Here is a 27,594-nt window from a genome sequence, read left to right on the forward strand (position 1 = left end):
GTCTGAGAGCCGGTTACAGCATTAAACACAATATTAAAAACAATTTAAAACAACTTGCAATCATAAAAAGTTGGGTCCTGAAAACATATATCTCTGATGTCAAAAGCCAATGTAAAGTGGGACATCTTCAGCATTATCCATAAGCTATATAATGAAGGTGCCTTGTGCACCTCTGCTGGGAGTTTCACATCTTTGGGGCCAGCACAGAGAATGCCCTCCCCAGGGCTGCCACCTGCCCTCCAAGCCCCTGAGGGTGGAGGAACTACCAAGAGAGCCCCCTCTGCTGATCTCAGCACTCAAGAGGGTCTGTAGGCGATCTTTCAGGCATCGGGGACGTGAGTGGTCAGGATAGCCATATGGCACACAGAACACATCTACCAGATAAATCCACCAGATTTTTCTCTGTAGAAAAATGAGCTTTCTAGCCAAGATGTTGTTCCCCATCACAAATGTGGGAAGGGGAAGGGGGGGGGGGAGAGAAGAAGAAGAAGAAGAAGAAGAGAATTTTCCTAAAATAAAACAAAGATATATAAATAGAATGGCTAAATGTGTGAGAGACTTCTTTGTGTTCCATGCTCTTAGGGAGGAAGGTGAGGTCACAACAGGTAAAGGAGCTACTGCCCAAGGGAGCAGCTCCAGGTTGCATCTTTTCCTCTGCCCCTCTGTAACATGCAGGGCAACTTGCTCCATAACCAGACATTATAATGCTGTGAGTTATGACATCAGGGCATGGTTCCAGATGAAGTACATCTTTCAGAGGCAAAGGGAGAAACACATCCAGTCGATTGTCTTTTTCAGTAGGGTGATTCACGCAGCCATTTTTGAAGATTACTTTCAGTTATGGTGGTTTCTGCTTTGACTGCCAAGACCAAGGGTCTCCAACATAGCACTTGTGGGCACATATGTGCCTACAGAGGCCTTCCCTGGCACCCACATGGCCCCCTCTCCAAAGTTCAGATTAAAAAAACCATTATATTGTAGTCAATAGACTAGGTTGTGGTGTATGAGTGGCTGCCGTGTGTATGGTGTCCCTGACCTCCTCTGGTTTGCAAAAGGTAAAGGTAAAGGGACCCCTGACCATTAGGTCCAGTTGTGACCAACTCTGGGGTTGCAGCGCTCATCTCGCTTTATTGGCCGAGGGAGCCAGCGTACAGCTTCCGGGTCATGCAGTCAGCATGACTAAGCCACTTCTGGTGAACCAGAGCAGCGCACGGAAACGCCGTTTACCTTCCTGCCTGAGAGGTACCTATTTATCTACTTGCACTTTGACGTGCTTTCGAACTGCTAGGTTGGCAGGAGCAGGGACCGAACAACAGGAGCTCACCCCGTCATGGGGATTCAAACCGCCGACCTTCTGATTGGCAAGCCCTAGGCTCTGTGGCACCACAGTGCCACCCGGGTCCCCTAGTTTGCAAAGACACCCCCCAAAAAAGGAATGTGACCCTTCACTCAGAGTAAATGAAGATGCAGTTCTACCATACATCCCACTCCCACAGTTGCACGCTGCCTTGACTTATTTTTTATTAGGTATTTTTTCCTTTTTCAAAATGGTCTGATAAATCTGGAAGTCTGGCTGAATACTGACGACTGCTTCACTGTGCCTGTCCATCCAGACTAACCAATGAAAAAGTCACCAAACATTGAAAGTAATTTTGTGCACAATCCCGTTCTATCCCTTTCTATCCCCATCCCTTGCTTTTTCACAAAACTCTACATTCGGAGCAAAGCACACAAAATCACCAAGTCAGCTAGGCTCTTTGAGCAAACTGCAACTATGCAAAGTGTGTGAATCATGAAAATTCAGAAGCATTATGTGAATCTGCCCAACTTGCAAAACTTGTTATCTGCTGCAGTATTTGAGCTTTGTAATCACAGAGCTTGGGGTGCTTTAATGCCGCATTTGAGACCCCCAGATTCATAGCCCTGTTATAACCACATAACTGTCGGTTACCTATTTTGAAACATCTTACCGCTTCCACTGTTGAATTGGAATTATAATACTTTTCTTTTATGTGCTTCCAATTAGAGATAATATTTTGCCCATTTGCAGACTAATTTGTGTTTATCTCCCTTAATGTGCATTGCTCATGAATGTTTTGAGCAATCTTTCTGCATCTTTGGAGAAAATTGGCAGAGCTGGGGGACTTACATGTTGCCGATGATAAAGATTTCCTCATTGAAGTGCAATTTCTTTTCTACAAATCTAACTTCCCATTAACACTGAAAGTCATTTATGACTTGTGTACATCTTAGCTTCTGTTTATGCTTTCACCTATTTTTCTATACAGAATGTCATTCAAGTGAATCTTGTCTCTGAACTTAAAAGCTTTATAACTCTTCCCCTTAATTTGTTTCAATTCTGCTATCAGTAAATAGTTGTCTCCAGCAGTAACCTTCCATTCATGGAGAGCTCTTTAATCCTCTGGAGACTTCCATGAAGGAAAGGGGGAAAGTGATTTCCACTCATTTTCCCTCCTCTTCTCAGCCCCCTATGTCCCGCCCCTATTTGATCTAGCCTCCAGAGGCCTGGAGGAACTTCCAGAATAGTATGGGAGCTGCAGGAAAAAGGGGGCAATTTTTAAAAATGGCCTTCCTCCCCATACCATTCATAAAAGGCTCAGTTGTATCAAAGAGCTTTCCATAAATGAAGAACAGTCCATTTTTCTTGCAGATGAAGTTTCATTACAACCTCAAGGAGAAGCCCAGCAGGTGGTCTTGTGCTGAGCAGATTAAGTTGACAGATTCATTTTGTAACGTTTTTCATAAGAAATTTTGACAGGTTTTGACCTTAATCGGAGCCAAGCACACATATTGCCAAAGGACAAGGGTTCAACTGAACATATAAAACATTTCAGACTGAGATATCAAAGACCTTTTCAACAAATGTTTTGGATTTCAGGTGATTATGTTGCTCATCAGAATAAAAAGGCCAGCGGATTTCTGTCCTATCACTGAACATATCTTTACAACACTGGGTTGTTGTATGATGAAATAATCCAAGTGGAACTTATCAGACTCTCTATGTGTATTCAAGAGACACCACTCACCAGGCAAGATAGATTATTGCAGTTTGTGAAGTGTGAGTTGTAGGGCTTAATTCTTTTGGACAACTTGGTTCCACTTTTGTTATCTGTCTGTAGGGGGATGTGAACACCATGGCAAGTTTCCCATGGCAAACTTAAAGTTCACCAGTCTCTAATAAACAACCATTGCAATCATGCAAAGTAGTGGCATAAAGGGTATTTCCAGAGAAGGAACAGTGGGGGCAGGGAATCTGCTGTTGGCATTCATCCGTCTCAAGGGAAAATGGGGTGAAAAATCTGGGATGAAGTCAAACTGCTGTGCTAGCAACACTGAAGTAACTTTCCTGGGGTGCAGGCCTGGGCATTGTGCACGGAGAACCTGGGCTGCCCAGATAACAAGACCTACCCTCTCGCCCTCACTGATGTGGTCCAAAGGAAGGCAGAGCCTCCCAGTAAATAACTAATGGACAATTATCCTCCACTATTTCAATCAGTCTCAGTTCCCTACATATCGTATGGCTATTTCTAATCCTGGATCACAGCCAAAATGCATCATCCATGCACAGCCCTCCCAATACCTTTATGCACCATTTTAATTTTGGTTCTGGAGGCAGGGCTCCCAACCAATTTACTGAACTGGATGTTCCAGTATGCGGTAGCACATCCAAAAGCAGCTACAAGGAGCTAATAGGGGGAGGAAAGTGGCTGTGGAAAGCAATGCCCTGTGAGCAGTGAGGTTGATTTGCATCCTCACTGGACTGCATTAATTACATACATTGGTCACCAATGTGGCACTTGCAGGTGTTCAGAAGTCTGCAGAGGCCCTTCCTTGGGGCCCACAGGTGCCCACTGCCTTCTCTTGCTCAAATTAGGCTTGAGAGCAGCTTTATTTTGTAGTCAATAGAAGCCTAATTGCAATGGGGGTTGGGGGGGCTCTCCCCTCCCCAGCTGTGACCCGCTCACACAGTAAATGCCCCATACACTGTAATTAGGCTTCCTTCCATTGGCTACAAAGCTTTATTTCAAGCCTAATCACAGCAGTGGGACAATTTGGGGCATGGGGGGCAGTCACAGATGAGGAGGAAGGGATACCCCTTCCCTTGCCACCTGTGACCCCCGTCACCATTGCAAAGCACGTTACTGAGGACAGATGAAGAAAGTGTCATCTAACCTGGAATAACAAAGCTGGAGATGTTGTCTACTGTGCGTTTATTTCATTTCCTTTAGTGGAAAAATGGATATGCTTCTTCAACCGTGGCTTCACACGGATTGTTTTTTCTACTGAAATGATTATACAGACTTACAACACTTAGGAAAAAGCCTTGCTGCTCAGACATGGGAAAAATCACACCTTCAGAGAATAATAAGTTCCTGGCTGTCACTTCCAGAGTTATTTCTACATAGCCAAAGGTGGTGGCAGCAAAAATGTGCTTTCTATCTTTCAAAAATAGTTGTCAACATTATGGTGATTGAACAGTGCATTGATTGAAGCTGTCAGTTCCTTTTCTTGCTGAAGCAGAATGGACCATAGAGATTTGGGAAAGATACAGATACAGTGCCTGACGCCATCTGAGCAGGGACCTGACAGATAGACTTTTCATAGGAATAAAATTACCCCAAATGAATTTTTTTAAAGGCTGGGCCACAACATTTCAGAGATTCTTGGGGATTTAGATCCATGTGATGAAATAATAACCTGCAAAATGTAATAATTAATCTTCAAAACCCAGCAATCCTATAAGTATTTCATTTACAGAGTCACTGCAAATCTCTAATTACCAGCTCAATGAGATTGTACTTTTCACTCATTGTCTCAGCATGCCTCTGAATGAAACAATTTCAGCACGCCTACTCCGCACATGCTATTTCAATTTTATTCACTTGTTTCCCAAGATATTGCTACCATGGTCAACTTCTCAATAGTTAATGGGTATAGATCTATAGATATATAAAACATTTGCCCCAAATAAACTCATATAAACTTTTAGGGAAGTTCTAAACCTCCAAGACTAATCAAGATCTGCCTCTCAAAAATATGTTTAATTGGCCCCTAGCCTGTAGCATTTCTTCAATAAACCTGTAATATATGTACTTGTGATTTTAGTACAGGCAACCCCCAAATTATGTGAGAGTTATGTTCCAAGGCACCAAGCATTTAAGTGAAATCCTGTATATTTGAAACACTATTGAAAAACCCTACAAACCCTCCTCCCTCACCCTGTCACTTTTTGCGACTTTTTGTGACTTTTGGGGTCATTTCTGGGTTTGGCACAAGTCATGGTTTGTTTCTTTCAAAACAAACCATCAGTAAGACAAGAAACAGCCTTGGTTACCTCTTGTGGTTTGTTTGGAGAATAACAAACAAGGAACACAGGTTCAGATATTCCAGCCAATCAGAGCCTGGTTTGTTTCCTGGTGGTGTAGCAGCAGCAGCAGCATGAGCTGGAACTTCCATTTTGTTTCTTTTAGACTATGCTTTAATGTGACATGTTAACTATGTTTTTCAGGTGTTATTGTACGATACAGTTAGTAAAGGTAAAGGGACCCCTGACCATTAGGTCCAGTCGTGGCCAACTCTGGGGTTGCGGCGCTCATCTCGCTTTATTGGCTGAGGGAGCCGGCGTACAGCTTCTGGGTCATGTAGCCAGCATGACTAAGCCGCTTTTGGCGAACCAGAGCAGCACACGGATACGCCGTTTACCTTCCCTCTGAAGCGGTACCTATTTACCTACTTGCACTTTGATGTGCTTTTGAACTGCTAGGTTGGCAGGAGCAGGGACCGAGCAATGGGAGCTCACCCCGTCGTGGGGATTCGAACCGCCAACCTTCTGGTCAGCAAGTCCAAGGCTCTGTGGTTTAACCCACAGCGCCATCTGTGTCCCTTACGATACAGTTAGACACATGTTATTAGTTATGGATTTTTGTTTCTTTTTCTTAAACACTCAAAATTGTGACAGAGTTTTAAGTAACAATTCACTTGCCTTATTAAACACAATGGACATCATGAAGAAATTCAACAAGAAGTTATCGGAGTTACCATAGTAGTCAAACTGGAAGAAGATGACAGTAAAGCTTAATGTAACAAACTGGTGAATGGGATTACAAAATGAAGACCGCAATAGCTTCATTCCCGCAATTGTAATCAGAAAGATATCACAGCTGCAAGAGGGAAAAGAAAGAAAAGAAAGAAAAAAATCAGGAAAGTAAAGCTTCAATAGAACAACTTATTAGGATGGTTTCTGTTTCGTTTAACTAATCACTATACGAAGGTGACTATTTATGTCTGGCAGTAGTACCATTTTTTAATTGACTTTATTGAATCAAAACACAATGACATGGCTCTCCAAAGTTCTGGTACAACTTTAATCTGGACTGGTCCTGTATTAAAAGACAGGAGGTGACATTCAACATAATAGAGTCATAGAACTGTAGAATTTGAAGGAACCTGAGGGTCATCTAATCCAACTCCCTGCAATGCAGGAATCTCAACTAAAGAATCCATATTGGATAGACACCTAACTTCTGCTTTAAAACCTCCAATGAAGAAGAGTCCACCACCTTCATAGGAAGTCCATTCTAGCTGTTACTGTCAAATAGTTCTTCCTGATGTTTAGTCATAATCTCCTTTCTTGTATCTGGAAACCATTGGTTTGGGTCCTACCATCAGGAGCAGGAGAAAATAAGCTTGTTCTATCTTCCATGAGACGGCCCTTTAGATATCTGAAGATGGCTTCCAGTAGCACCTTAAAGACCAACTGAGTTAGTTCTAGGTATGAGCTTTCGTGTGCATGCACACTTCTTCAGATACGTGCATGCACACGAAAGCTCATACCTAGAACTAACTCAGTTGGTCTTTAAGGTGCTACTGGAAGGATTTTTTTTTATTTTGTTTTGACCATGGCAGACCAACACGGCTACCTATCTGTAACTGAAGATGGCTATCATCTCTCAGCCTTCTCTTGGCTAAACATACCCAATTCCCTCAACCATTCATCATAAGGCTTGGTTTCCAGAACCCTGATCATCTTGGTTGCCCTCCTCTGCGCACGTTCCAGCTTGTCAACATCCTTCTTAAATTGTAGTGCCCAGAACTGGACACTATACTCCAGATGTGGTCTAAGCAAGCAGAATAAAGGTACCTCTGCCTGTACGGGCCAGTCGTGTCCGACTCTAGGGTTGTGCGCCCATCTCACTTAAGAGGCCGGGGGCCAGCGCTGTCCAGAGACACTTCCGGGTCATGTGGCCAGCGTGACAAAGCTGCTCTGGCGAGCCTGCACCAGCACAGCACACGGAAACGCCATTTACCTTCCCACTATAAAGCTGTACCTATTTATCTACTTGCACTTAGGGGGGCTTTCGAACTGCTAGGTGGGCAGGAGCTGGGACCGAAAGACGGGAGCTCACCCCGCCATGGGGATTCGAACTGCCAACCTTCTGATCGGCAAGTCCAAGGCTCTGTGGTTTTACCCACAGCGCCACCCGTGTCCCTAAGCAAGCAGAATAGAGTGGCACTATTACTTCCCTTGATCTGGACACTATACTTCTGTTGATGCAGCCTAGAATAGCATTAGTTAGCTATTCATTCATTCATTCATTCTGCTGCTCCTGCTGCTGCATCACACTGTTGATTCATGTTCAGCTTGTGGTCTACTAAGACACCTAGATCCTTTTTACATGTACTACTGTCCTCCATCTTATATTTGTGCAGCTGGTTCTTCGTGCCTAAATGTAAAATCCTGCATTTGTCCCTACTGAAATTCATTTTCTTAGACTGGGCTCCAGTTCTCCAATCTGCCTTCAGTAGCATTTGCTCCCCATCCCAGTTTGGTGTCATCTGCAAATGTGATGAGCATCCTCAATTCCTTCATCCAAGTCATTTATAAAGATGTTGAACAACAACGGGCCCAGGACAGAGCCCTGCAGCACCTCACTTTTCACTTTTTTCCAGGATGACGAGGAACCATTAGTGAGCACTCTTTGGGTTTGTCTGGCATGACTTGTCTTTGAGAAACCCATACTGGGTCTTAGTAACCACAGACCAAATGTTTAATTATCTGTTCTAGGACCTTTCCTAGTATTGACATCAAGCTGACTGACTGGCTGGTAGTTACCTGGGTCTTCTCCCCACCCCCCTTTTGAAGATTGGGATAACATCTGCCCACTTCCAGTCTGCAGGAACCTCCTCTGTTCTCCAAGAATTCTCACAGATAATAGACAGAGGCGCTGAGATAACATCGGCAATTTCCTTGACCAGACTTCATCATGTGACCGGACTTTCACTTGCATGATATGACTTCCCATTCTTCTTCTCCCTCCCTGGGTGCCCCCCAAATCTGCTTGAGGGTTGAGGAATGTCCCAAAGCAGAGTTTGGGGGCACATGAAAGGACTACAAGGGAAAGGAGGAGAGTAGAAAGTGCAGCACAATGGGCAGCATTAAGCAGGATACACAGATTCAAATTTCTGCTCTGCCTTTTAGCCCAATGGATGATTTTGGACCAGTCACTATTTCCCAGCTCCACCACACAAGTCTATTGAAAGAATTAAGATGAAATGGTATAACACAACTTCCCCTGAATCCTTTGGAACAAATTTCAAATAAATAACGATTTAAAAGGCTGGTGTCCTTATCAAGTATATGTATAACATATCTGAAAGATGTACCCATGAATTAAACTGATTTCCCTGCTGAAAGCACAGCGTTATATGTTTTCAGAGATGATTAATCATTATAACAGTTTTGGTGTCAACATACTGTTAAGTACTAGAAAATTAGAACATAAAGAAAGATAGTTGGCAAACTTCCCAGAATTCTTGCTTCTATCTTTTAGTAGGCATTGTGCTCTTTGTTTTACACCTTTATTTGTACATTGATCCATTTTTGCTGTGGAAAATAATGGAAGAAGGTCACAAACCTCTTGCACAAATGGGCCAGGGAACTACCATTTGGGGTAGCAGAAAACAGGGGTTCATTGTGAAGGGGGTTGCCCTTCCTTGACTTTCATATAAGATTGCAAATGTGAACCTTCTCACTGTTCAGTTTTAGTTATTTTTACCTCAATGAACCAAGCAATTTCCTTTTGTAATAGAAGCTTGCCTGACCCATTCCCAAAGGGATGTACTAGGACTTTCAGGGCACCTTTCACCCATGGAAAGAAACTACTGTATGGGTTGACTACTGAAATCAGCCAAGTGGGAATTTTGTCACCTCACAGAAGGGATGGTAAAGCAGTGATGGGGAACTTGAGGTCCCCCAAAAGTTATTGGGCTACAACTCCCATAAGCACCAGCCACACTGCTAATGGTGAGCGAGGGCAGGAGTTGGAGTCCAGCAGCATCTAGAGGGCCACAGGTTTCCCCATTCCTGAGATAAGTTATTGATGCAAATCCTGCACTCATTGTTTCATAAAGGAACTGTGATGCTGCCACTATCTTCAAATTAAATGAAAACAAGCCACAAGGTTTCAGAATGTCTTCTCAAATGAGCGACATGTGCCAGTATTTTCAAGACCTTGATACATGTTGTGCTCTGGTCGTTCATTTGGGATTTTCAGCCTGGATGGATTTCGGTGGATATGAATCTAAAAGGCACTTATTCTTTGCTCCATGTTCCTTCAAGCAGATCTTTAGGTTCGCTAGAGATAAGGCTACTCCAAACAATCAGCTAAATGTTGCCATGTGAATGAAATGTCAGAAACTCTTTCGGAGGCTGTCAGAGCTTCTTCTCTCATCCGTACTTTAAGTTTTGAAAGCAACACAGATGAGATGAGTTCTGAACTCATTGGCAGGCATGCTCCAACATGATGAGAGCGCTTGCTGGGTTTGGCATCCCTGGAGAAGAATGAAGTCCAAGAAGGAAGGGCAAGGAGAAGAGCAAATGCTATCCTCCAGCCACATATGGCAGCCCACCAGGTTCAGGCTCACGCTGCCTGCATGGCCAGGGTTAGTGCAAGACATTTTTCCGCCTGAAGCAGAGCTGCTATGGCCCCATGTGTGTGGGGATAGACAAATCTCTGAGGCCACCTTACTCAGCATACCTCATTCTGAGGAAAAGCACTTCCAAGGAAGAGGCCCCACTGGACAGTCCCACTTTCAGCAAAGGAGCACTCCTACAACTCTAAACAGTGGTGAGTTAGTGAGTGAGGGCACATAAATCCATCGCCTTTCCTGTTGCACCATCTGATGCAAAGGTCTCAATGTGGCCAATGGGTAGGCCAACCTGGAGGAAGAGACAGGAGAGACATCAAGCGCCTCTCCAGTTACAAATAATGGCTGCTATAGGTGACAGCAGTTTAGGAGAGGCAGGTCACAAGTTGTGGAAGCCTGAATGGTAGACCAGATGCATAAATGATATTGTCCCGCTCTTAATTCTACAAATAATGTATCACAACATTTAAGTAACTTACTGTGGAGTCAGCCTCTTGTATTTGCTGATTGAGAAGGCGTCATTGGTGAGGGCATTCAGTATTATTGCCGGATACAAGATGTACTTTTCAAAACACTGAAGCCACACATAGAGTCTTTCAAACCACATTAAATGGGCAGCACCTGAAAATTTCAAAACAAAATGATGTTCTGTCAAAACTCTTGCCGTGCATAACAGGGTATAGCTCATCTGTCTCACACATGGCATTAGCTGATTTATTCATTTATCACATGGAATGTGAATGCCAAAATTGGCTCTGATTGGGGGGGGGGGGGTGTGATCTCTCATCAAAATCCGAAATGTGCTAGGATACCAAAGTGAAACGCCAAAGGGGCATTGGATTCATATGAGCAACTAGAAGTTGATTAAGCATTGGATCCCTGGTCAGTACTGCATATGTAATTAGATCAGAGCTCTATAAGAATGCAGATTTAACAGCAGTTCCAGAAGCAAGAGAAAATTGCAGAAGAAAACTAGTCTTAAGTAAGGGGATGCACAAGCCATAGCACTATATGTGAATAGCAGTGCAACAGCAAAAACATCAGAGAAGGCAGGTCAATAGCAATAGCAGTTGGGAAGCAGGCAGGAAACCCAACACATCTTAAGCTGGGGTGACTATTTCAAATCAGAGAGTCAAATTCTTGTTCAAAGATACATTGGTTGCAGGTAGTTTTCTTCTTCTAGTATTTAACATTTTATCTTCTGAACTGAGCCAGGTAACCCTTAGCTTGAAACACGTTTGGTTTCCAACCTGGGCACAAATCATAGCTTAGATAATATTGTTGGCTTTGGAAGAATTCTTTGGGAGGGGGGAAACAAAGTTGAATCTTGTGCCATATAAGAATAAAGTATTTGGTGGAGTGCATCACAATCCTTGTCTGCTAGTATGAAAACATTCTGTAATAAACTGTAACAAACTAGAAATTGTTCAGTACATTTTGGTATCAAAGATGCTCTTTCGAAATTGATTGTTCTGTGAATATATTTCCATGCAACACCCTCCTGCCAAAGACACTTAACATTATAATGCATCTTTTTTTTATTTAAATAATGCGTCTTATAAATATGTTTCTCTGCAGAGTATCTAGTTGTTGGATTGGTTTCAAGAAGAGACTGAGGTCACAGACGAGACCTACTGTCTTGACGTTCTTATCTTCAAACACGTCAAAAACACACATTGAGAGCGATTAAAGCACAGACCCATCAAAAGTTGACAGCAAGTTTCTTAATTGGAGCAAAGAAAAAGTGAGGGTTATCCAAAGACAAGCTGGCTCCTAGCCAACAGATTTCCAGGAGAACTGGAAAGAAGTCTTCAGACACCACCTGCTGAAGATAGCAATTCCAAAATACCCACAATATGACTTTTTTAAAAACTCAATTTTAATGTTCCTCGTGACACTACAGGGCAGGAAATTTAAATCATAGTCTCATATATTCATGCCACCCAAACTTTATTTTGCATCCAAATAACTGAAAAAGAATTCTGCCAGAAATTTAAACACTGAGATGCATTTTAAAATTATGGGTTGCACATACTGCATTAAACTCATTAATCAGCCTGCAGTGGGTTTTTTGTTCTTTCTTTTTAAGATTGTAAGAAGCCAGGAGAAGGACTACAGCTTCCCCAGCAGAGCACCTGCTTTGCATGCAAAAAGTTCCAGGTTCAATCTCTGCCATATCCACCTAGACTCCCTGCCTGAAACCTTGGAGAGTTTCAGAGCAGGCAATACTGACCCAGATGGACCAATGGTCTGATTTCATATAAATAGCTTCCTGATAAAATGGACAAAACTAAAGTCAAAGGGCAGAACAACTACAAGCGCTCAGGTTAGTTGGCTGACATAAATAGAGGATGCAGGTTGTAAAGATTGTTCTAAACAAAGGGAGAAACTTGTCATCCACTACTCCAACACAATATCCGTTTATGCCAATTAGTTCTTTACTGAATCTCTGCCAGGCCTCTAGGAAATTGCATAGCAGCAGGGCTTAGTGGGTTGAGGTCACTGAGAGAACAGCAAATTACCATCCCTGACAGCAGTCGAAATGCTGAACGGATATACAAAAAGAAAGGAAGAAAAGCAACCACAAAAAAAAAACAGTTTCAGCAATTCAGCAATGCTGCTTTCTATTGTCAAACTTTATTTGTTCAAATATACTTTCATAAATTGTTGTGTGTGTGTTTTACTTATTTTCAGTCAAAGGTAAAAACAAGCCATGATCCAGGATCATCACACACAGAGGGAGGGTAGACGAATTTAGCAGGAAGAGGGATCACTCACCTGTCTTGCTTCCTCTCACGCCTGACCTGTTTCCTTATGCTTCCTTCCCACAAGCGCATGCAGCAATCTGACTAACAGCGCCTGAATCAGGAACAGCTCTGCACACAAGTGTGATTGCTGGATGTGCTTACAGGAATACCCTAAGGAAGAGCTGGGTAGGTCAAAATGCATCCAATTTTGCAACATTGCTTTCTTGCAATATTTATTTTGAGGTTTTCAAAGATACATAACAACAATTGAGTTAAATGCAATGGGAAACAATCTAACAAGAATTAGTAATGAAAAATGGGGTGTGTGTTTACATGATCTATGGGAGTTCTATTCAGAATGGAGTCCACAGGGGAATTAATTGACTTTTTAAAAGTTTTTAATGTTTTTGCTTTTATATTATTTTTTGAACTTTTTAATGCTTTTATTGTATGGTTTTTATATCGTAATAATTTTTAAACACCTTTGATATAGCTTTTTAAAAAAGAGATATACATATATATATATACAAATTTATCTGCAAGAGTCCACTTTGAGTAATATCACTGGAATGGGCAAATAGAATTCAGGATCAGATAGATTCTGTCTCTCTCTCCTCTTGGTGTCTCAACTGCACATTCAGAGAGGCTTCTGCCTGATCCCTGATATGCTATTATTCTTGCACCCAACAATTGACTTTGCCACAATCTGCCTGTTTTCATTTCCCTTTGTACTCCGTGGACGATTACTCTCACTGATGTACAAAAAAATCATTATAATGTAAAGCACATATAGACAGTGTCATTTAAAACTTTTTTCTTAAAAAAAGAAGAAGAAGCTTTTACACACCTCTTAATTCTCTCTGCTGGTATTCTTTATTTTTAAGGATCGGGTGGGAGATCCACAGCCATGGGTGGTGCTTGCGAAGCTGAGGAATTAGGTAGTGTGTTATGAATCCCACAGTCCACGCTAAAGCATAAAGCACAATGCTGAGAAATGGCTGAGTTGAAAGGAGAAGAAAGGGGGGGGGAGAAACCAAATCTCATTTAAAAACAACATATTAAGTACTATAATATATATAGTTTAAAAAAGAACCGCATGATTTTTTGTATTGCTGTTTCCATTCAACATTTGCCCATTTTTATTTTGGAAAACATGCTTGTACAGGCAGATGTGGGACTGAGGAAAGGAAAGCAAACTCTCCTGTCTCTCAGTTACTCTTTACCATGTGCTTTATTACACAGTATCTACTTATATTTTTGTTCAAGAGAAGAGAAAGGTTGCTGTAGTGTTTCTTTTTTTTTTTATAAATATTTATTAAAGTTTTTAAATATAAATGCACAAATAATAAACAGTCTTACTTCTATCACAGACATAATTTCATCACTTCTTTGGGCTCCCTCACGTCTCCCGCTCCCATTTACATCGTTAAAAGTTTTTTCCAAACAAATTATCAACTTGTTTACAATCTCATGTCCACTCATTCAAATATAATCTAGCACTTCTTCCAAAAAATTTTATATTTTCTTTAGTCTCACTTATCATCAAATTTCAAATCTAATTTAGTGGTGGCCAGTTTTTTATAATCTAGCATCCTTCTTAGCATTCAACCAAATTACAATGTTTTTGTAGATACTTCTTGAATTTCTCCCAGTCTTCCTCCATCTTCTCTTCTCCCAGGTCACGGATTCTGCCAGTCATCTCGGCCAGTTGCATATAGTGGTTGCTGTAGTGTTTCACCCGCCTTTGCTAAACTTGTTTTCTCTCTCTCTCTCTCTCTCTCTCTCTCTCTGTGTGTGTGTACACGCGCACATGCTTTTTGTTTGGGTTTGTTTGGTTTTTTGCACATTCACAGCCTATGGAGTCCGTTGTGCTGGGTCATAAAACACAGAAAGTGTCTTTTTTAACGGAATGCCAATAGAAAATCAGAATATGCCAGATACAAGGCTGAAGCGCAAGGAATGCTTCAGGCAGTATATAGAAATTGCTTCCATGATAAAAATGAATGGAAGTCAGAAAATAAGGGCTACAACAATTGGTTGACACACTATGGCCAAGATGTGAAGATCACCTGAAATGGTTATGATCTTGGAGAGCATGACACTGTCACCTGGCCACTGCTAATAGCGGCACATAAACACTGCATACAATTTCTTTATTTGGACATAATGCTGGAAGATAAGCTAGCTGCATCTAGTGCAATAAGTTCCACTAGCACAACAGGACTTTCCCCCAACTCCTCCCTAGTGCCAAGGGCTCTAGGGAACCTCCTGTCCTTACACTGTGGCAGGCTTTTCTTGGCAAAAACCTTTCATTTCAACTCACGAAAGCCTGACTGTCACAGATATCCTATAGCTAGCAGGTTTTCTCAGTATTCTGAATGCTCATAAACTTTCCAAGGCATTACAGTAGCTCAGCCAATTTGTACCAGAGGCTTTGCGTCACCATGGCCAAAAAACATCTTAGTGCATTGCACCTCATATTTAAAAACTGGATTTTCATATGTGTGAAGTGATACAAAACTCCCAGTACCACTCACAAGCAAATATTCCTTCGTCTGCTAATGTGTCTTCCATAATGGCCTATAATGAGATCTCCTTGCTTTGAATAACAGAGACAGTATCTTAGGAAATAATGTAGAAGAAAGGAATTATAATACCTACCCCTAATGACAAGAAAACAGTACTGGCACTGACTGCAAATGACAGCACAGCCGCCACGGAGCACACAATGAGATCTGATTTCAAGGTTTCCCTCTGTGAATATAATTTTAAAATGATCAAACTCAAGTTAAGACCAATTTGACTTGCTAAATGAAGCTACTCCATCTTCAGAAGTTGACAGTTGCAATAAAATTCACATCAGTCACCGCTCAAAGAAGGGGTTGCCAGCATGGCATCCATGCAGGCAGAGGCCTTCCCTGGCACCCACAGGGTCCCCTCCCCCCGCAACCCCGCAGGCTGAAATGGGGCTTGAAAAAAGGCATTCTGCTGTAGCCAACATAATAGACTGCAGTGTTTGGTTGGTTGGTTGGTTGGGTGTGAGCCACCCACAACAGCTTCTCCAGTTTGCAAATGTGTCTTGGGACCCCAAAAATATGCCCATGGGTCACCCGAAAATGTCGACAAGCCCTGAATTAAAGCATTCCCCAGTTGCTGTTCAGGTAAAAAAGTTGGCAAAGTATTGCTCTAGTTGCCTTTTTCACAGGAAACACACTCTCTCTCTCTCTCTCTCTCTCTCTCACACACACACACACACACACTCCACCTCTGAAATGCATAGGGATTGTACAGGAGCAGTGCTTAGTGGGTTGAGCGGAGTCAAACTAGGAGTTGGGGAGACCTGGGTGTGAATCCCCCAATCTGCCATAAAGTTCTCCTTGGCTAATCACTTTCTCTCAACTTAGCCTAAGGGTCAGGGTAACTGTTAGGATAAAGCTGCACAGCACGAATGAACCACTTATTTATTGCCTCCTTGGCTGAAGCTTTGCTGCTTTATTTATCCTAAAGCATAACGTTATGTAATATAATAATAATACTATTTATATCAGCCCTCTAATGAGCATAGAGAAGTATAGCCACAGAAGAGCAACAGAAAGTGGAAACAAAAGGGCAGAGCAATTGCATAGTCTCAAGAATTCAGTATACTCTGGCAGTGGAACGAATGGCCTCTATACTGTACATGTGTTAAGCCCAAAAGCAGAAAAGCATGCAAGCAACCCCCCCAAGGCATAAAAATAGTAGATATGCCACCAACACCCTTGGAAACACCACCAAAGCCCACCAATTAGGGTTTGCAACTACAACATTGTTTTCTCTCCCACTGGAGTCAAGATTTATTGGATATGGTGCGATGCACATTTGCACTGAAATTTGTATCCACTGATGCGATCTGGATACACTATAGAACTGCACTGCATTACTGCATTGCATATTGTTGGTGAAAGGCATATTCTCATTTGCTTTACAAATCAGATAGTAATGCACATTCCCATCCATGGTGTTATGCCAATAGATATGCAAAACAGAATCCAACAGTGTGAATGCAGCAGGGTGACTATAGATTCAGCCCACTGTGTTTGGAATATGTATAACAGGAAGGGGGAAAACCCCCCCAGTAAAAACGAGCCTGGTGGGATTTGGGTTGCGATTTTTGATAGTTTAGACTTTCGTCTAACCTTCTATAAAGAAAATGCCAATTTCATACCACCCTGTCTCAAATCTGAGAGAACTATGCAATTCTTCTTTTTGCATTTAATTGTGGTTTGTTTTGTTTTTTTGGTTTTTTTGGAGCTGTGATTCTCCACTACTGCTACAGTCCAGGAAGGAAGTTAGAGTTTGAATGTAACACATGAATACCCTTAGGCTGCTGGTTAATGCAGTAATCAACCATGTGGATGCCTATGAAATTAATTATAAAGCTAGGAAGTTCCATTCTCCAAGTTGAGTGGTTAATTAGCCAATGCAGCCGCCTTGTTGATTCCAGTCACCAAGGCTGACAATTGTTACAGTGTCATTCAAGCAACAAAAATGTAGCAAAGGTCACTGGAAAATGCAGTGCTAAATTATTGCTAATTTGGAGGGGAATCAGAGAGGCTTATTTTAAATAGTAAATCCCTCTAGATTCATCCTGAAGAGTAGACCAATTATCTTCAGCTCAAATGGTATTGATTTCAAGGCACCTAACTTAAAAATAAATATCATCCACACAATTCTATACTCTCTCTGTGTGTGCACACACAAACATGTGCAACACACGTTAACTATTACATTCCTTATTACCAAACTGAAATCATCAGGCTAGACAGGCAGGAACACACATATGTTATATTACTTTTTCACATGCCAACTTCAATTCAACATTTAACAATATTACTTGATGCAGCTTGACTCTGCAAGCCACAAGGGACATAAATCCCACTTAAGGGAAGCTGTAACTTGTAAACCAAGTTATATTCAAGTGTGGTTGGGCACTGCAAAATATTGTTCAATTCACCATAGTCAACACTTAAGGGGATGCTTGATTTACAAATATCTTGAAGGCTGAATCTGGGTCTGAAGATGCCAGGGGACGGAATATGCCTTTCCCAAGGTCTTTTCTGCAATCCCTGTCTGGTCCACAGTACACATTCAGAAGTGCAGGAAGTTGCCACGTGGACAGGACTTTGGAATAAATAGAAAAATCATTTCATGGACACAAAATGAGGCAACTGCTGTGACATGGGGATTTCTGCTAACTCTTGGATGCTAGTGTCAGTCCCATTAATGGTATCTATTACAAACTTAAGTAGAGGAGCAGGAACTGTGTCTGTAGCTGTTAGAGTTGTCAAGAAATGCCCTTTAATTAATTTCAGAGGAATCCAGGGCTGGTTCAAGAGTTTTTGCTACCTCAGGCAATGTTGCAACCACCTCCGCAGCTGAAAGCTGCTGTCAAGCTACTTTGGTACCTGAGGCAGAAAATCCCACAAAGCCTTCTCCCTACCTCTGGGAATAAATATTTCAATTTTTTACTATACTTTCTTAATTACTTTAACTAACAATGTCAGCTACCTGAAGTGGCTATCTCGTGCTGCTTCGTGGTAGGGCTGCATCATCCATTAATTACATATTTATTTTATTATATTATATTATATTATATTATTACTTTTTAATTCACCTTTCACCAGAGAGACCAGATCCAGGGCAAGTAACAGCATATAAAAACATTAACAATAGCAGTATTTAAAACACACACAACACTACCTATAACCGCCAAATCAATAATCTAGACAACACATTTTTATCCCTCAGGGGATAAAAGCAGAGGGTTCAGACCAGTAGCAGAAATGTAAACTGGAGAGGGGCAGGGCATGATGATGCTTGCTGTCCATTTGAGTGAAAGGCTAAAAGCTATGGAAGGAGAAGGGACCTTTTTGGGTGCTAATGCTGTGATCCCGGCTAGGTTCAGGTTGTATATATGTGTAAAAAAGCCATATATCCTAAAGACACCAGAGTCTTGGCTATGCCTCATTTGTCTAAAAGGAAAACAAGCCCTGGCTGAGTTAAGGCACACCTACAACCCCTGGAATGTCACAGTGCTTGTGGCAATTGGGTTGGCGTGTAGCAGCATTCACCGAGTGAGTTTAAAGCAGATTGTAAGTTGACAAAAGAAGGGTGTGAAGTAGGGGGGGGTGTCTATTATTGAAGTTAAAAAGAAACAAAGCAGGGGATGCAAAGTATCCTCAGGGGCCTTCAATTTTTATTAATACAGCAGTGGAGGGAAGCGACTTAACCTGTTGACACACCTGTTTTCTCCATCTAAAATCCTTAATAGCATTCTACTCATTTGAGAGCAAAGGTATGGAGGCTTTCTCTACTCCTGAAGGATTCTCATGTGATTTTGGGCCTTGCACTATTTCTACCCCCTGGTCTGCAATGAATGCTAGAGGCTCTTCAGGGTTTCAGATAGGGGTATTCCCCAGTGCTGCCTGGGACCTTCTGCATGCAAGCCTCTCTATCAGTAGCTATCTATGGTCTTTCTCCAATACAGGTACAGGTACCGACATTGTGCATGTGCTTTTTCCCATAGTGAGCTAACAACAGTTCTGGAGGAGCAATTTAGATTGCAGAAGTGGCACAGGAAGGGAAAGCTAAACCCCTTTCAGCCTTCATTGCTTTTCTGAGCAAAATCAGAGACCCAACACGACTGCTTTAAGGTTCTGTTTCTAATCAACACCCCGGATAATGCCTGTTTTAACCACGAGTGTCGTAGGCAACTCCTGTTAATTTTCTTATGGAAGACATAATGATTTCCATTCACACAAGATGCAATTTTGCAACACCCTCAGCACTGAAGAATCCCAGCGACTTCCGTCTACGTGCCAAAGGAGAAGTTAAGAGCGAGGAAAGCAGCCTTGTCGTCCCTAAAGCCTTTCTTTCTTCCACTGTCATTCATCTGAAGCAATTCGCAGCTCTACCCCAGACTTGCTTCTCTGCTAGAGATTTAAATAATTTGACCAGACATCTTGACACTTTGTGTGTGAAATAATATCACAGCATGGTTGTGGAATTTCAGATGACGCCTTTGCATGGGCTCCCCATAAAAACAAAGAAACGAAACCTACCACTGACTCTCTCATCTTCTCGGGTAGCGGATCAGTTTGTGAATCTTCCAAATGTTGATGCAGAAAGTGAGGGAAATATTTACATTGAATAAGAGACCTGGTTTAAAAAACACACACAAAAAAACCCTCATTTAGGACATTTTCATATAACAGCTTATAAATGAGTTATTTATAAGGCAAACTAGGCATTAGTGGCTATGTTTTCTAACTCGTCTGGGTAGAACAAGGGGAAGCCACTACAAAAATATGTGAGCCCCACCCAGTCTCTGATGTGCTACAGTGACCCATGACAGAAGATCATCACCACTCAACAGACCATCACATGGAGGTATTTCAGGATCTGGCTGAAAGTGACTGCTCATGACTAACAGGCCAACACTACAGGACTGGTCTGGGTACAAGTATAGCTATTTTCTCCCTGCCCCCCTCCCCAACTGTGATTACCATCATACAAGGGGGAGAGCAGAGATGCAGCCATTGGGTTCCCATGTGCCTCATGTCACTGTTCCTGCAGCCCTCTGTGTGTCAGGGACAGAAAGTCAGCAATGGTACCCACAAGGAGGTTGTATTTATTTATATTTATTAAATTTAGATACCACCCCTCATCACAAAATCACAGGGCAGATCACAAAATAAAATACAAGGTAAGAACACAAGTAAATAATTAAAACAATAACAACAAAGCAATACCCCCCCTTTCCCAAAGATACATTTAAAAGGTATTAATCAGCCAAAGGCCTGGTTGAAGAGGAACGCTTTCAGCTGTTGCCTAAAAATATATAATGAAGGTGCAAGGAGAACCTCCCTGGGGAGAACCTTCCACAAATGAGGAGCCACTACAGAAAAGGCCCTTTCTTGTGTTGCCACCCTCCATTCTCACATGGAGAGGAACACGAAGAAGGTCTCAGATGATGACCACAGAGTCTGGGATGGTTTATATGGGGAGAGGCAGACCTTCCACTCTGAGGTTCCCCATGAAATAAGAAACCTGGAAGATCAGGATTCTGCATTGTCTCGGGAGCCTATTCAGGTACAGCGGACTCTCCATGCAAGCATCCAGGCCATGAGACACAGTGGGATGCAGAGATGGGGTCTGTGCAGTCAGGACCAACACTTTCATCCCCACTCTCTCCCTTGTGCAATGGTTAATTGGGTATGTGGAGACTGAGCAAAAAGGAGTTAAATAAACACAACATAAGAGGCAAATAAGTATCATTTTCAAGGTGTGAGTTTGCCCCCACATCCTTAGCACCTACATTTTTAAAAAAACATTTTTTTGCACATATGCAAAATGCACTAGAGAAAATAACCTGAAAACAATTTGAGAATTGATTTAAGGGTTTTGCAAAATTATACTTAATGTTAGTGTTTCTTTTCTTTCAACCAGTCATAATTAAGAGGTTAAGAACTGCTGTATCAATGGGGGGGGGGCGGGAATGCTAATTTCAAATTTAGTTTTGTGTTCCAACTTCTTTTTCATCTTTATGGCACTGCATCTCATCTGAACATTTGCAATCCCTTGAATACCCTTTAATTTAGTTCAAAGTAATTTGGGGGAGGGAAGAGGATTATGCACTTTAATCGTGGTTAGTCCATGAATATTTGATGCTTTTTAAATATCAGAAATAAGTGTTTTAATCCCAAACAAGATATTAAGAGCAGTTCGAACTGCAGAGATGTGATTAAAGGTATTAGAGGAGATTAGATACTGTACAAGGCAAGCAAGCAAAGATTTCAAGGACACAAAACTCCTCACTTAAAAGTAAAACGCAGGAGCTTCTTTTTTTGTAAATAAGCATGAATGAAAAGTGGGTACATTTTCAACAAGGGGAAACATGTTTGTACTTTTGGGGGAATTTTAAAGAGCTATAATGGGTGTTTATTCCATTCTTGTGCAAAATCTGTGCAGATTTGGGCTTCCCAGAGCATCACTGTGATCAGCGAGTCAAGACACCGTTTGTCAAGTCACATGTCATATAGATGCACTCTTAATGTCCCAACCCAGGATCTAGACAGCCAAGGATCTACACATCTAGACAGATTCCTAAAGACCTCCTAAAGAAAGAAGCCTGCTATTTTTCCCCCTCATAAAAATGTAAGAATTGACTTTCTGGATCTAACCAAAAATCAATCAAGCGCAATGGTTTGTAACCTCAAAGAACCCTCTCGCTTCAGGTTTTCCTGATGATTTTCCTCCCACAGGTATGCTCACCACACAGATCAAAGCCACATCATTCCATTTCTGTTAATTTTACAGGAGCATCAATATAAGCCATAGTGACAAAGATCTATAAAAGGATTTGCTGATGACTTACATTAAAACAGACGGGTCGCTACTTTGCCTACTGAGATGGTATGAAAGGGCAACCAAAAGGCCACAGAAAGCAGAGAACAATGCAGGAATGTGTTGAGCGTCCCACGGCTCCTGTAGGAGTAAATGGGGGTGGGGAAATGTCCTTAAATTCAACTGTAACACCACATATTAGAAGAATTACACTGTTAATTCTAATCTGGGAGAAGCTGTGATGTTTCCGACACACTGCATAATTATATAAACCACAATAGCATCCTTATATAAACCACAATAGCTTTTCAAATCAGCAGTTAGCAGCAAAAGAAACAAGGAAAACCACAAGAAGTCAGATGATTCTACCCGCCCACCCCGCTGACCGACCACCAATTTCCTTCCTACAAACCTGCGGACCCAGAGGAACAATGAATACTTTATAGTGAATCCATCTCATTTCCCTTCCAGCACAATGACATGGAGTAGTCTTAAAACACTTAAAAGTGCAAAACAGTCGATAAAACACCAGTGTCTTCCATCACTTGCTTAATATAGACAACTGCTGCCTTATGGGTTCTGTAAAACAACAATGCAAACCACACAGAAGCAGCTTCGCGTGGCAAACCACAGGTGGTATATAGCTCCCGCCATATTGCGGACAACTTCGATGTCTCCATTGCAAAGCTAGAAATGAAAGAAATTGGTGGGAACTGTATAGGGAGCTGCCTCACACCCACTGAAAGCTGAAGGGAGCAGCCTCCCTTGGTGGCATTTCACACTATGGCCATTGCCTGCACATCTAGTAAAATTGGGCCTAATTATGCCAGCATTCTGTGGTCCATCGTTGTATAGGCAAGAAATGCCTATCTTTCTCCTTCTGCTTTGAGGTCCAGATGTTTCTCTGTTGCCACTCTAATAACAGTTTCATAAATTTAAGGTGCTTTTAGAAGTTATTTTATTGTTTTATCACTTGTGTGACTGACAGCCAGGTTCCTTTGGGAGGAAGGGTGGGTTATATAAGTTTAATATATAAATAAGAGAATAAGATAAGACTCAGTACATATTCAAAACCAAGTTGCTAAGGAAAACCATGAAGAAATATCACAATCGTATTCATTTTGACATTTGTGAGTGTCATATCACTCATAATAAATAGTAAAACTTGAAAGCTATTTCATCTTTCGAATAGCTGTAGGAAAGACTCCAAAGTTTTCTAATTTAAAGAACTTTTATCATTTTGCAGCCTGTCTCCAAAACTGTCTCACATATTCTGAAGTATTTGTAAATACAGATCATGTTTTTCTCTCGACTCTATGAACAGAATGTAATGGAATCATGGATTTCTTTTATACGTGCTTCTGTGGATATCAAGTCGTGTTTTAAAAATCTACCGAGAATTCTAGCTGTTTGAAGATTACCTTTACGTTGCAGAGTTTGCCGCTCAGAAATGTTAATTAAGACAAATTAGTCAAAGTTATGGGTGTGTGGATTAAGTTACTGGTACTAAAAAGTGGGCCTCACAAAGCACTTCATGCCTCATTAATATAATCAATGGGTGTGAGAGAATTTAAATATACCAATTCCACCTGTTAAGATAGCCTTGAACAGTAATTAGCTACAGGAGCCTGTAAATCAATTTTGTACTTCAATGCGCCTGAGAACATATGCACAGAATACACCCCGGCACATGTACTGCCACTAAGCATGCCTAAAAGCAGGGATAGCAAATCAGTTTCCAGTGTAGACTTACTGTAAAATAAGTGGCTGGGCATGAATAATAAACATTTGTAAAGTAGGAAAAACCATAACCAGGAGGATACAAGGGAAATATTTGAATGGTATCAGTGACTTCATGGGGTATTATCTTAACTCCATGTTGGATCATGCCACAAATAAGCCTACTTCCCATTGATTTGGGGGGCTAATTTTGAGAGAGTCAAAGGCTAAGGAACAGCCCAAGTTAAAACTGTAATGTGGTCCTATTATGTAGTTGATGGACAGTGCTGGTCTTCTCCTGGTAGATCCTGCAACGAAGATGCTAGCTAGGCCTTCCCTTGGATTCAGGTTTGAGTCTCCACCTTACTACTTATTCCCTCACAGGCAGCACAACTCCCATCTGACAACTTTGATGCAAGTCACTGCCTTCTGAAGCCAGGCAGTTGCCCAAAAAGTCTTTCAGTGCTTCCGAGGGAAATGCAAACTCGGGCTGGGCCACAGAACAGTGACAGAGAAGACATGCTGCATGAGGAAGGTTCCAGCTTCAATCCAATCCCATTTCAATACACACACTGAAAGAGGTGGCCATTATAAAGTAGGCATTTCAAAAAGGATAATTTACAAGAGAGAAGAAGAGGAGGAGGAATTTGGATTTGATATCCCGCTTTATCGCTACCCTAAGGAGTCTCAAAGCCGCTAACATTCTCCTTTCCCTTCCTCTCCCACAACAAACACTCTGTGAGGTGAGTGAGGCTGAGAGACTTCAAAGAAGTGTGACTGGCCCAAGGTCACCCAGCAGCTGCATGTGGAGGAGCGGAGACGCAAACCCGGTTCACCAGATTGCGAGTCCACCGCTCTTAACCACTACTCCTGCACTGGAGAGGATGTGATGTCGAATTGTATTGAGGCTGCAATCACCTAAGTTGCATGCATGCCACACATTTAAAGCACACACCCCTCCCCAATAATCCTGGGAACTGCATGAAATTGTGTTTTGTGTGCTTTAAACACATTGGGTTTTACATTTCACAAGCAGCAAAATGCTATATGACAAGGGATGTCACATCTGCTTGGTTCATTTATTATTATTTATTTTGTTTATTTGTTTGTTATTATTACAATTTATTGCCTGCCCTTTACCCTAAGTTCCCAAGGTGAGTTACAACAATTAAAACACATCCAAAATGTTTCCTTCTTACTTATCATTTTTCAGTTCTCTATGACCACTTGCACTGATCAATAGGACAAGCAATCTTTGTGTGGAGAAAGAGTGTGTGTGTGTGTGTGTGTGTGTGTGTGTGTATTTCTTATTATATTCTATCTATGCAGACCACAAGCAAAGCAGGAGGGAAAGCACTATGAAATCTGAGTGCCCTTTCTACTGAATTTGGAGCGTGCACCACGCCACTACAAGAATGCCCTGAAATGGAAAGGAAAGTCATTTTTAGAAAGGAAAGCAGGCTCACGTAGGCCTTCACTTTCACACACCATAAAGAGGTTTGAAAATTCCAAATCCAGAGTGGACTAAGGTTAGAAGGTGAAATAAGTAGTATCATTTTTGCATGCCTAATTTTTCTGCTTTAGGAGTATCTTCAAAAAGAACAGAGTCATAAAAATTCAAATGAGGCATAATTTTCCTGTGTGAACAGAAAGTCTGCAGTTAATATGTGTAATTTGAAGGAGATATCTTGTAAATCTTTTGCAGCGCACTCCAACTTCAGGGTAGCATTATGAGCACATTTCAAAGCAGTATGAAGTCGAGCCTATGGGCAAGATTGCTTATCTACAAAGCCACCTGCCTGCTGTAATTTAGTTGATTGTGCTGTGAAAAGATGTGCAAATGGCATAACATGTTTAAAAGGATTGTCCTTAACGCTATTTACCAAAGGCGATTTGGAAGTTCAGTTAACCCTCGGAAAGCACAAAACTATACAAAGCAACTGATTAATGAGTTAGCATTAAGATTTTCGTTCTCTCCTCCATAATCGCATACAATATTTCCCAGCTCCTTCCACTTGAAGTTCTCCGTTTTCAGTTTTCACAAGAGATGCTCCACTTGCACAGTGGCCTTCCTTCCACATTTATGTTCCACAAACATAAGTTATGATGCAGGGTCTCCTTGTTGAAGCACACATGCACAATACACCAAGTTTCACAAACTTTCCCCCTTTTTTTGCAAGGAGGGAAAATATTGCAAATCTGAGCATTATCTATACAGGTCTGTAGACAGAAGAAAACAGAAAAACTGAGACTGGAACCACAGTAGCAGCTGCCCTGCTTTGCCACCAGAATCACTCCCCTTCTTACCTTTACTGCATTGAAACAGAATGCGTACAGGACAATCACAACTATGAAGCTCCGAGAAATACTGTACAGTGAAGAGATCATCCCGGCAGCAGCTGAAATACAAAAATCAAAATGCACTGCTTCCTCTCTGGATATAGCTGTTATGGCACAAATTAAAATATGTCATGGATAGCTCAGTTAGTTAGAGCGTGGCGCTGATAATGCCAAGGTTGCAAGTTCAATTCCCACATTGGACAGCTGCATATTTTTGCATTGCAGAGGGTCGGACCAGATGACCCTCAGGGTCCCTTCCAACTCTACAATTCTATGATTCTTTGACAGATTCCTGCCAATTATGACAAGGGTTTTGCCCAAGTCAAAAAATTGAACAAGTTATTGGACCTGGAGAGACCAAAATGACAGCCTAAAGCATTACTAATTCAACACATATCAAAGTGATTGCCAAACAGGACATGGCTGTGGGCAGCCTCAGGCAGCTCCGCCAGACCACAGTGCCTGCCCACAAAAGCGAGACCTGTGACGGGATAGTAAAACAGCTGAAGAGGTGAGGCATAGAGAGGCTAGAGGAAGAACCATGATTGAGGAGGAAGGCCCTGATGAACATCACTTCTCCCCGATCTCCCAGAAACTCACTAAGGCTGCTGTAGGCTGGAACGAGGTGCATTTAGTGCACCTGACTGGTTGCTCAATGGGACACAGATGCAAGAAAGTGCCATCAGACCCAGTTGTCCCAAGCCCTTCCATGGATGGATGGATGGATGGATGGCTGAATAGCTGGATGGCTGCAGCCAGCATTGCTACCAAAGAGGCAACACCAAAGGTTTTCTGGTCGCCATATTTATCTGTGTTGATGATCATGAAGAGAGAGAGTTGTTGCGTGCAGGCATTATATACACAATATAAGTTACTTACCAGAACCTCCAAACAGCAGCATATCAATTTGTTCAAGGAGATATATGCAGAAAGTGTTGATTTGTGGGAAAAGGCCAAGAAGGGAAATGGCAGGAAAGCAAAATAAAAATCCTGAAATTAAACATGCAGAGAGGCAGAAAATTAGATTATTGCCTGCACCTGGGAAAAAAAATTATGTCATAAGAGTACAAAATCAAGAAGGGGCTTTGGGGAAACTGTTGGGACTCCACCGAAGCTGTTACCTACACATTCCTCCTTTGTTGCTGTTGATATTATCTTATTGAGTTTCCACATGAAAAGGCTATAATATAAATGTATTTGAATATCGTTATGTGAAACTGTAATAATTGCTTGATCTATGGTCTAAATAAAAATACAATTTGGTGAAGAAACTATTACACCCTTGTGAACTCTGGAGACTGCCTTGCTCTTATTCCCTACACTATGGGGTCAACATCCTAGTGGACTAGTACAGAGCTCGAAGAGTAGAAGCTTTTTAGTGTCAAGATGCAACGAAATGATTGGATGTTTAGGTAGACATATAAGAGGGAAAACTTGTTCAGGAGTGGTTGGCCCA

General features: G+C 41.7%; 1 protein-coding gene across 1 annotated transcript in view; it reads right to left on the minus strand.

Annotated features, from left to right (window-relative positions):
- PCNX2 (pecanex 2) overlaps positions 1-27,594 on the minus strand; it is a 118,779-nt gene that overhangs the window by 45,577 nt on the left and 45,608 nt on the right. The window contains exons 14-21 of the mRNA XM_081855915.1: positions 27,018-27,128; positions 26,106-26,197; positions 22,111-22,220; positions 19,796-19,892; positions 15,357-15,449; positions 13,543-13,693; positions 10,428-10,569; positions 6,005-6,182 (exon numbers count right to left, since the gene is read on the minus strand). Coding sequence (XP_081712041.1) covers positions 6,005-6,182; positions 10,428-10,569; positions 13,543-13,693; positions 15,357-15,449; positions 19,796-19,892; positions 22,111-22,220; positions 26,106-26,197; positions 27,018-27,128 — 974 coding nt within the window. The remainder of the gene's footprint in view (positions 1-6,004; positions 6,183-10,427; positions 10,570-13,542; positions 13,694-15,356; positions 15,450-19,795; positions 19,893-22,110; positions 22,221-26,105; positions 26,198-27,017; positions 27,129-27,594) is intronic.

Source organism: Podarcis erhardii, assembly GCF_964252035.2.
Source record: "Podarcis erhardii genome assembly, chromosome: 3".
Taxonomy (NCBI): domain Eukaryota; kingdom Metazoa; phylum Chordata; class Lepidosauria; order Squamata; family Lacertidae; genus Podarcis; species Podarcis erhardii.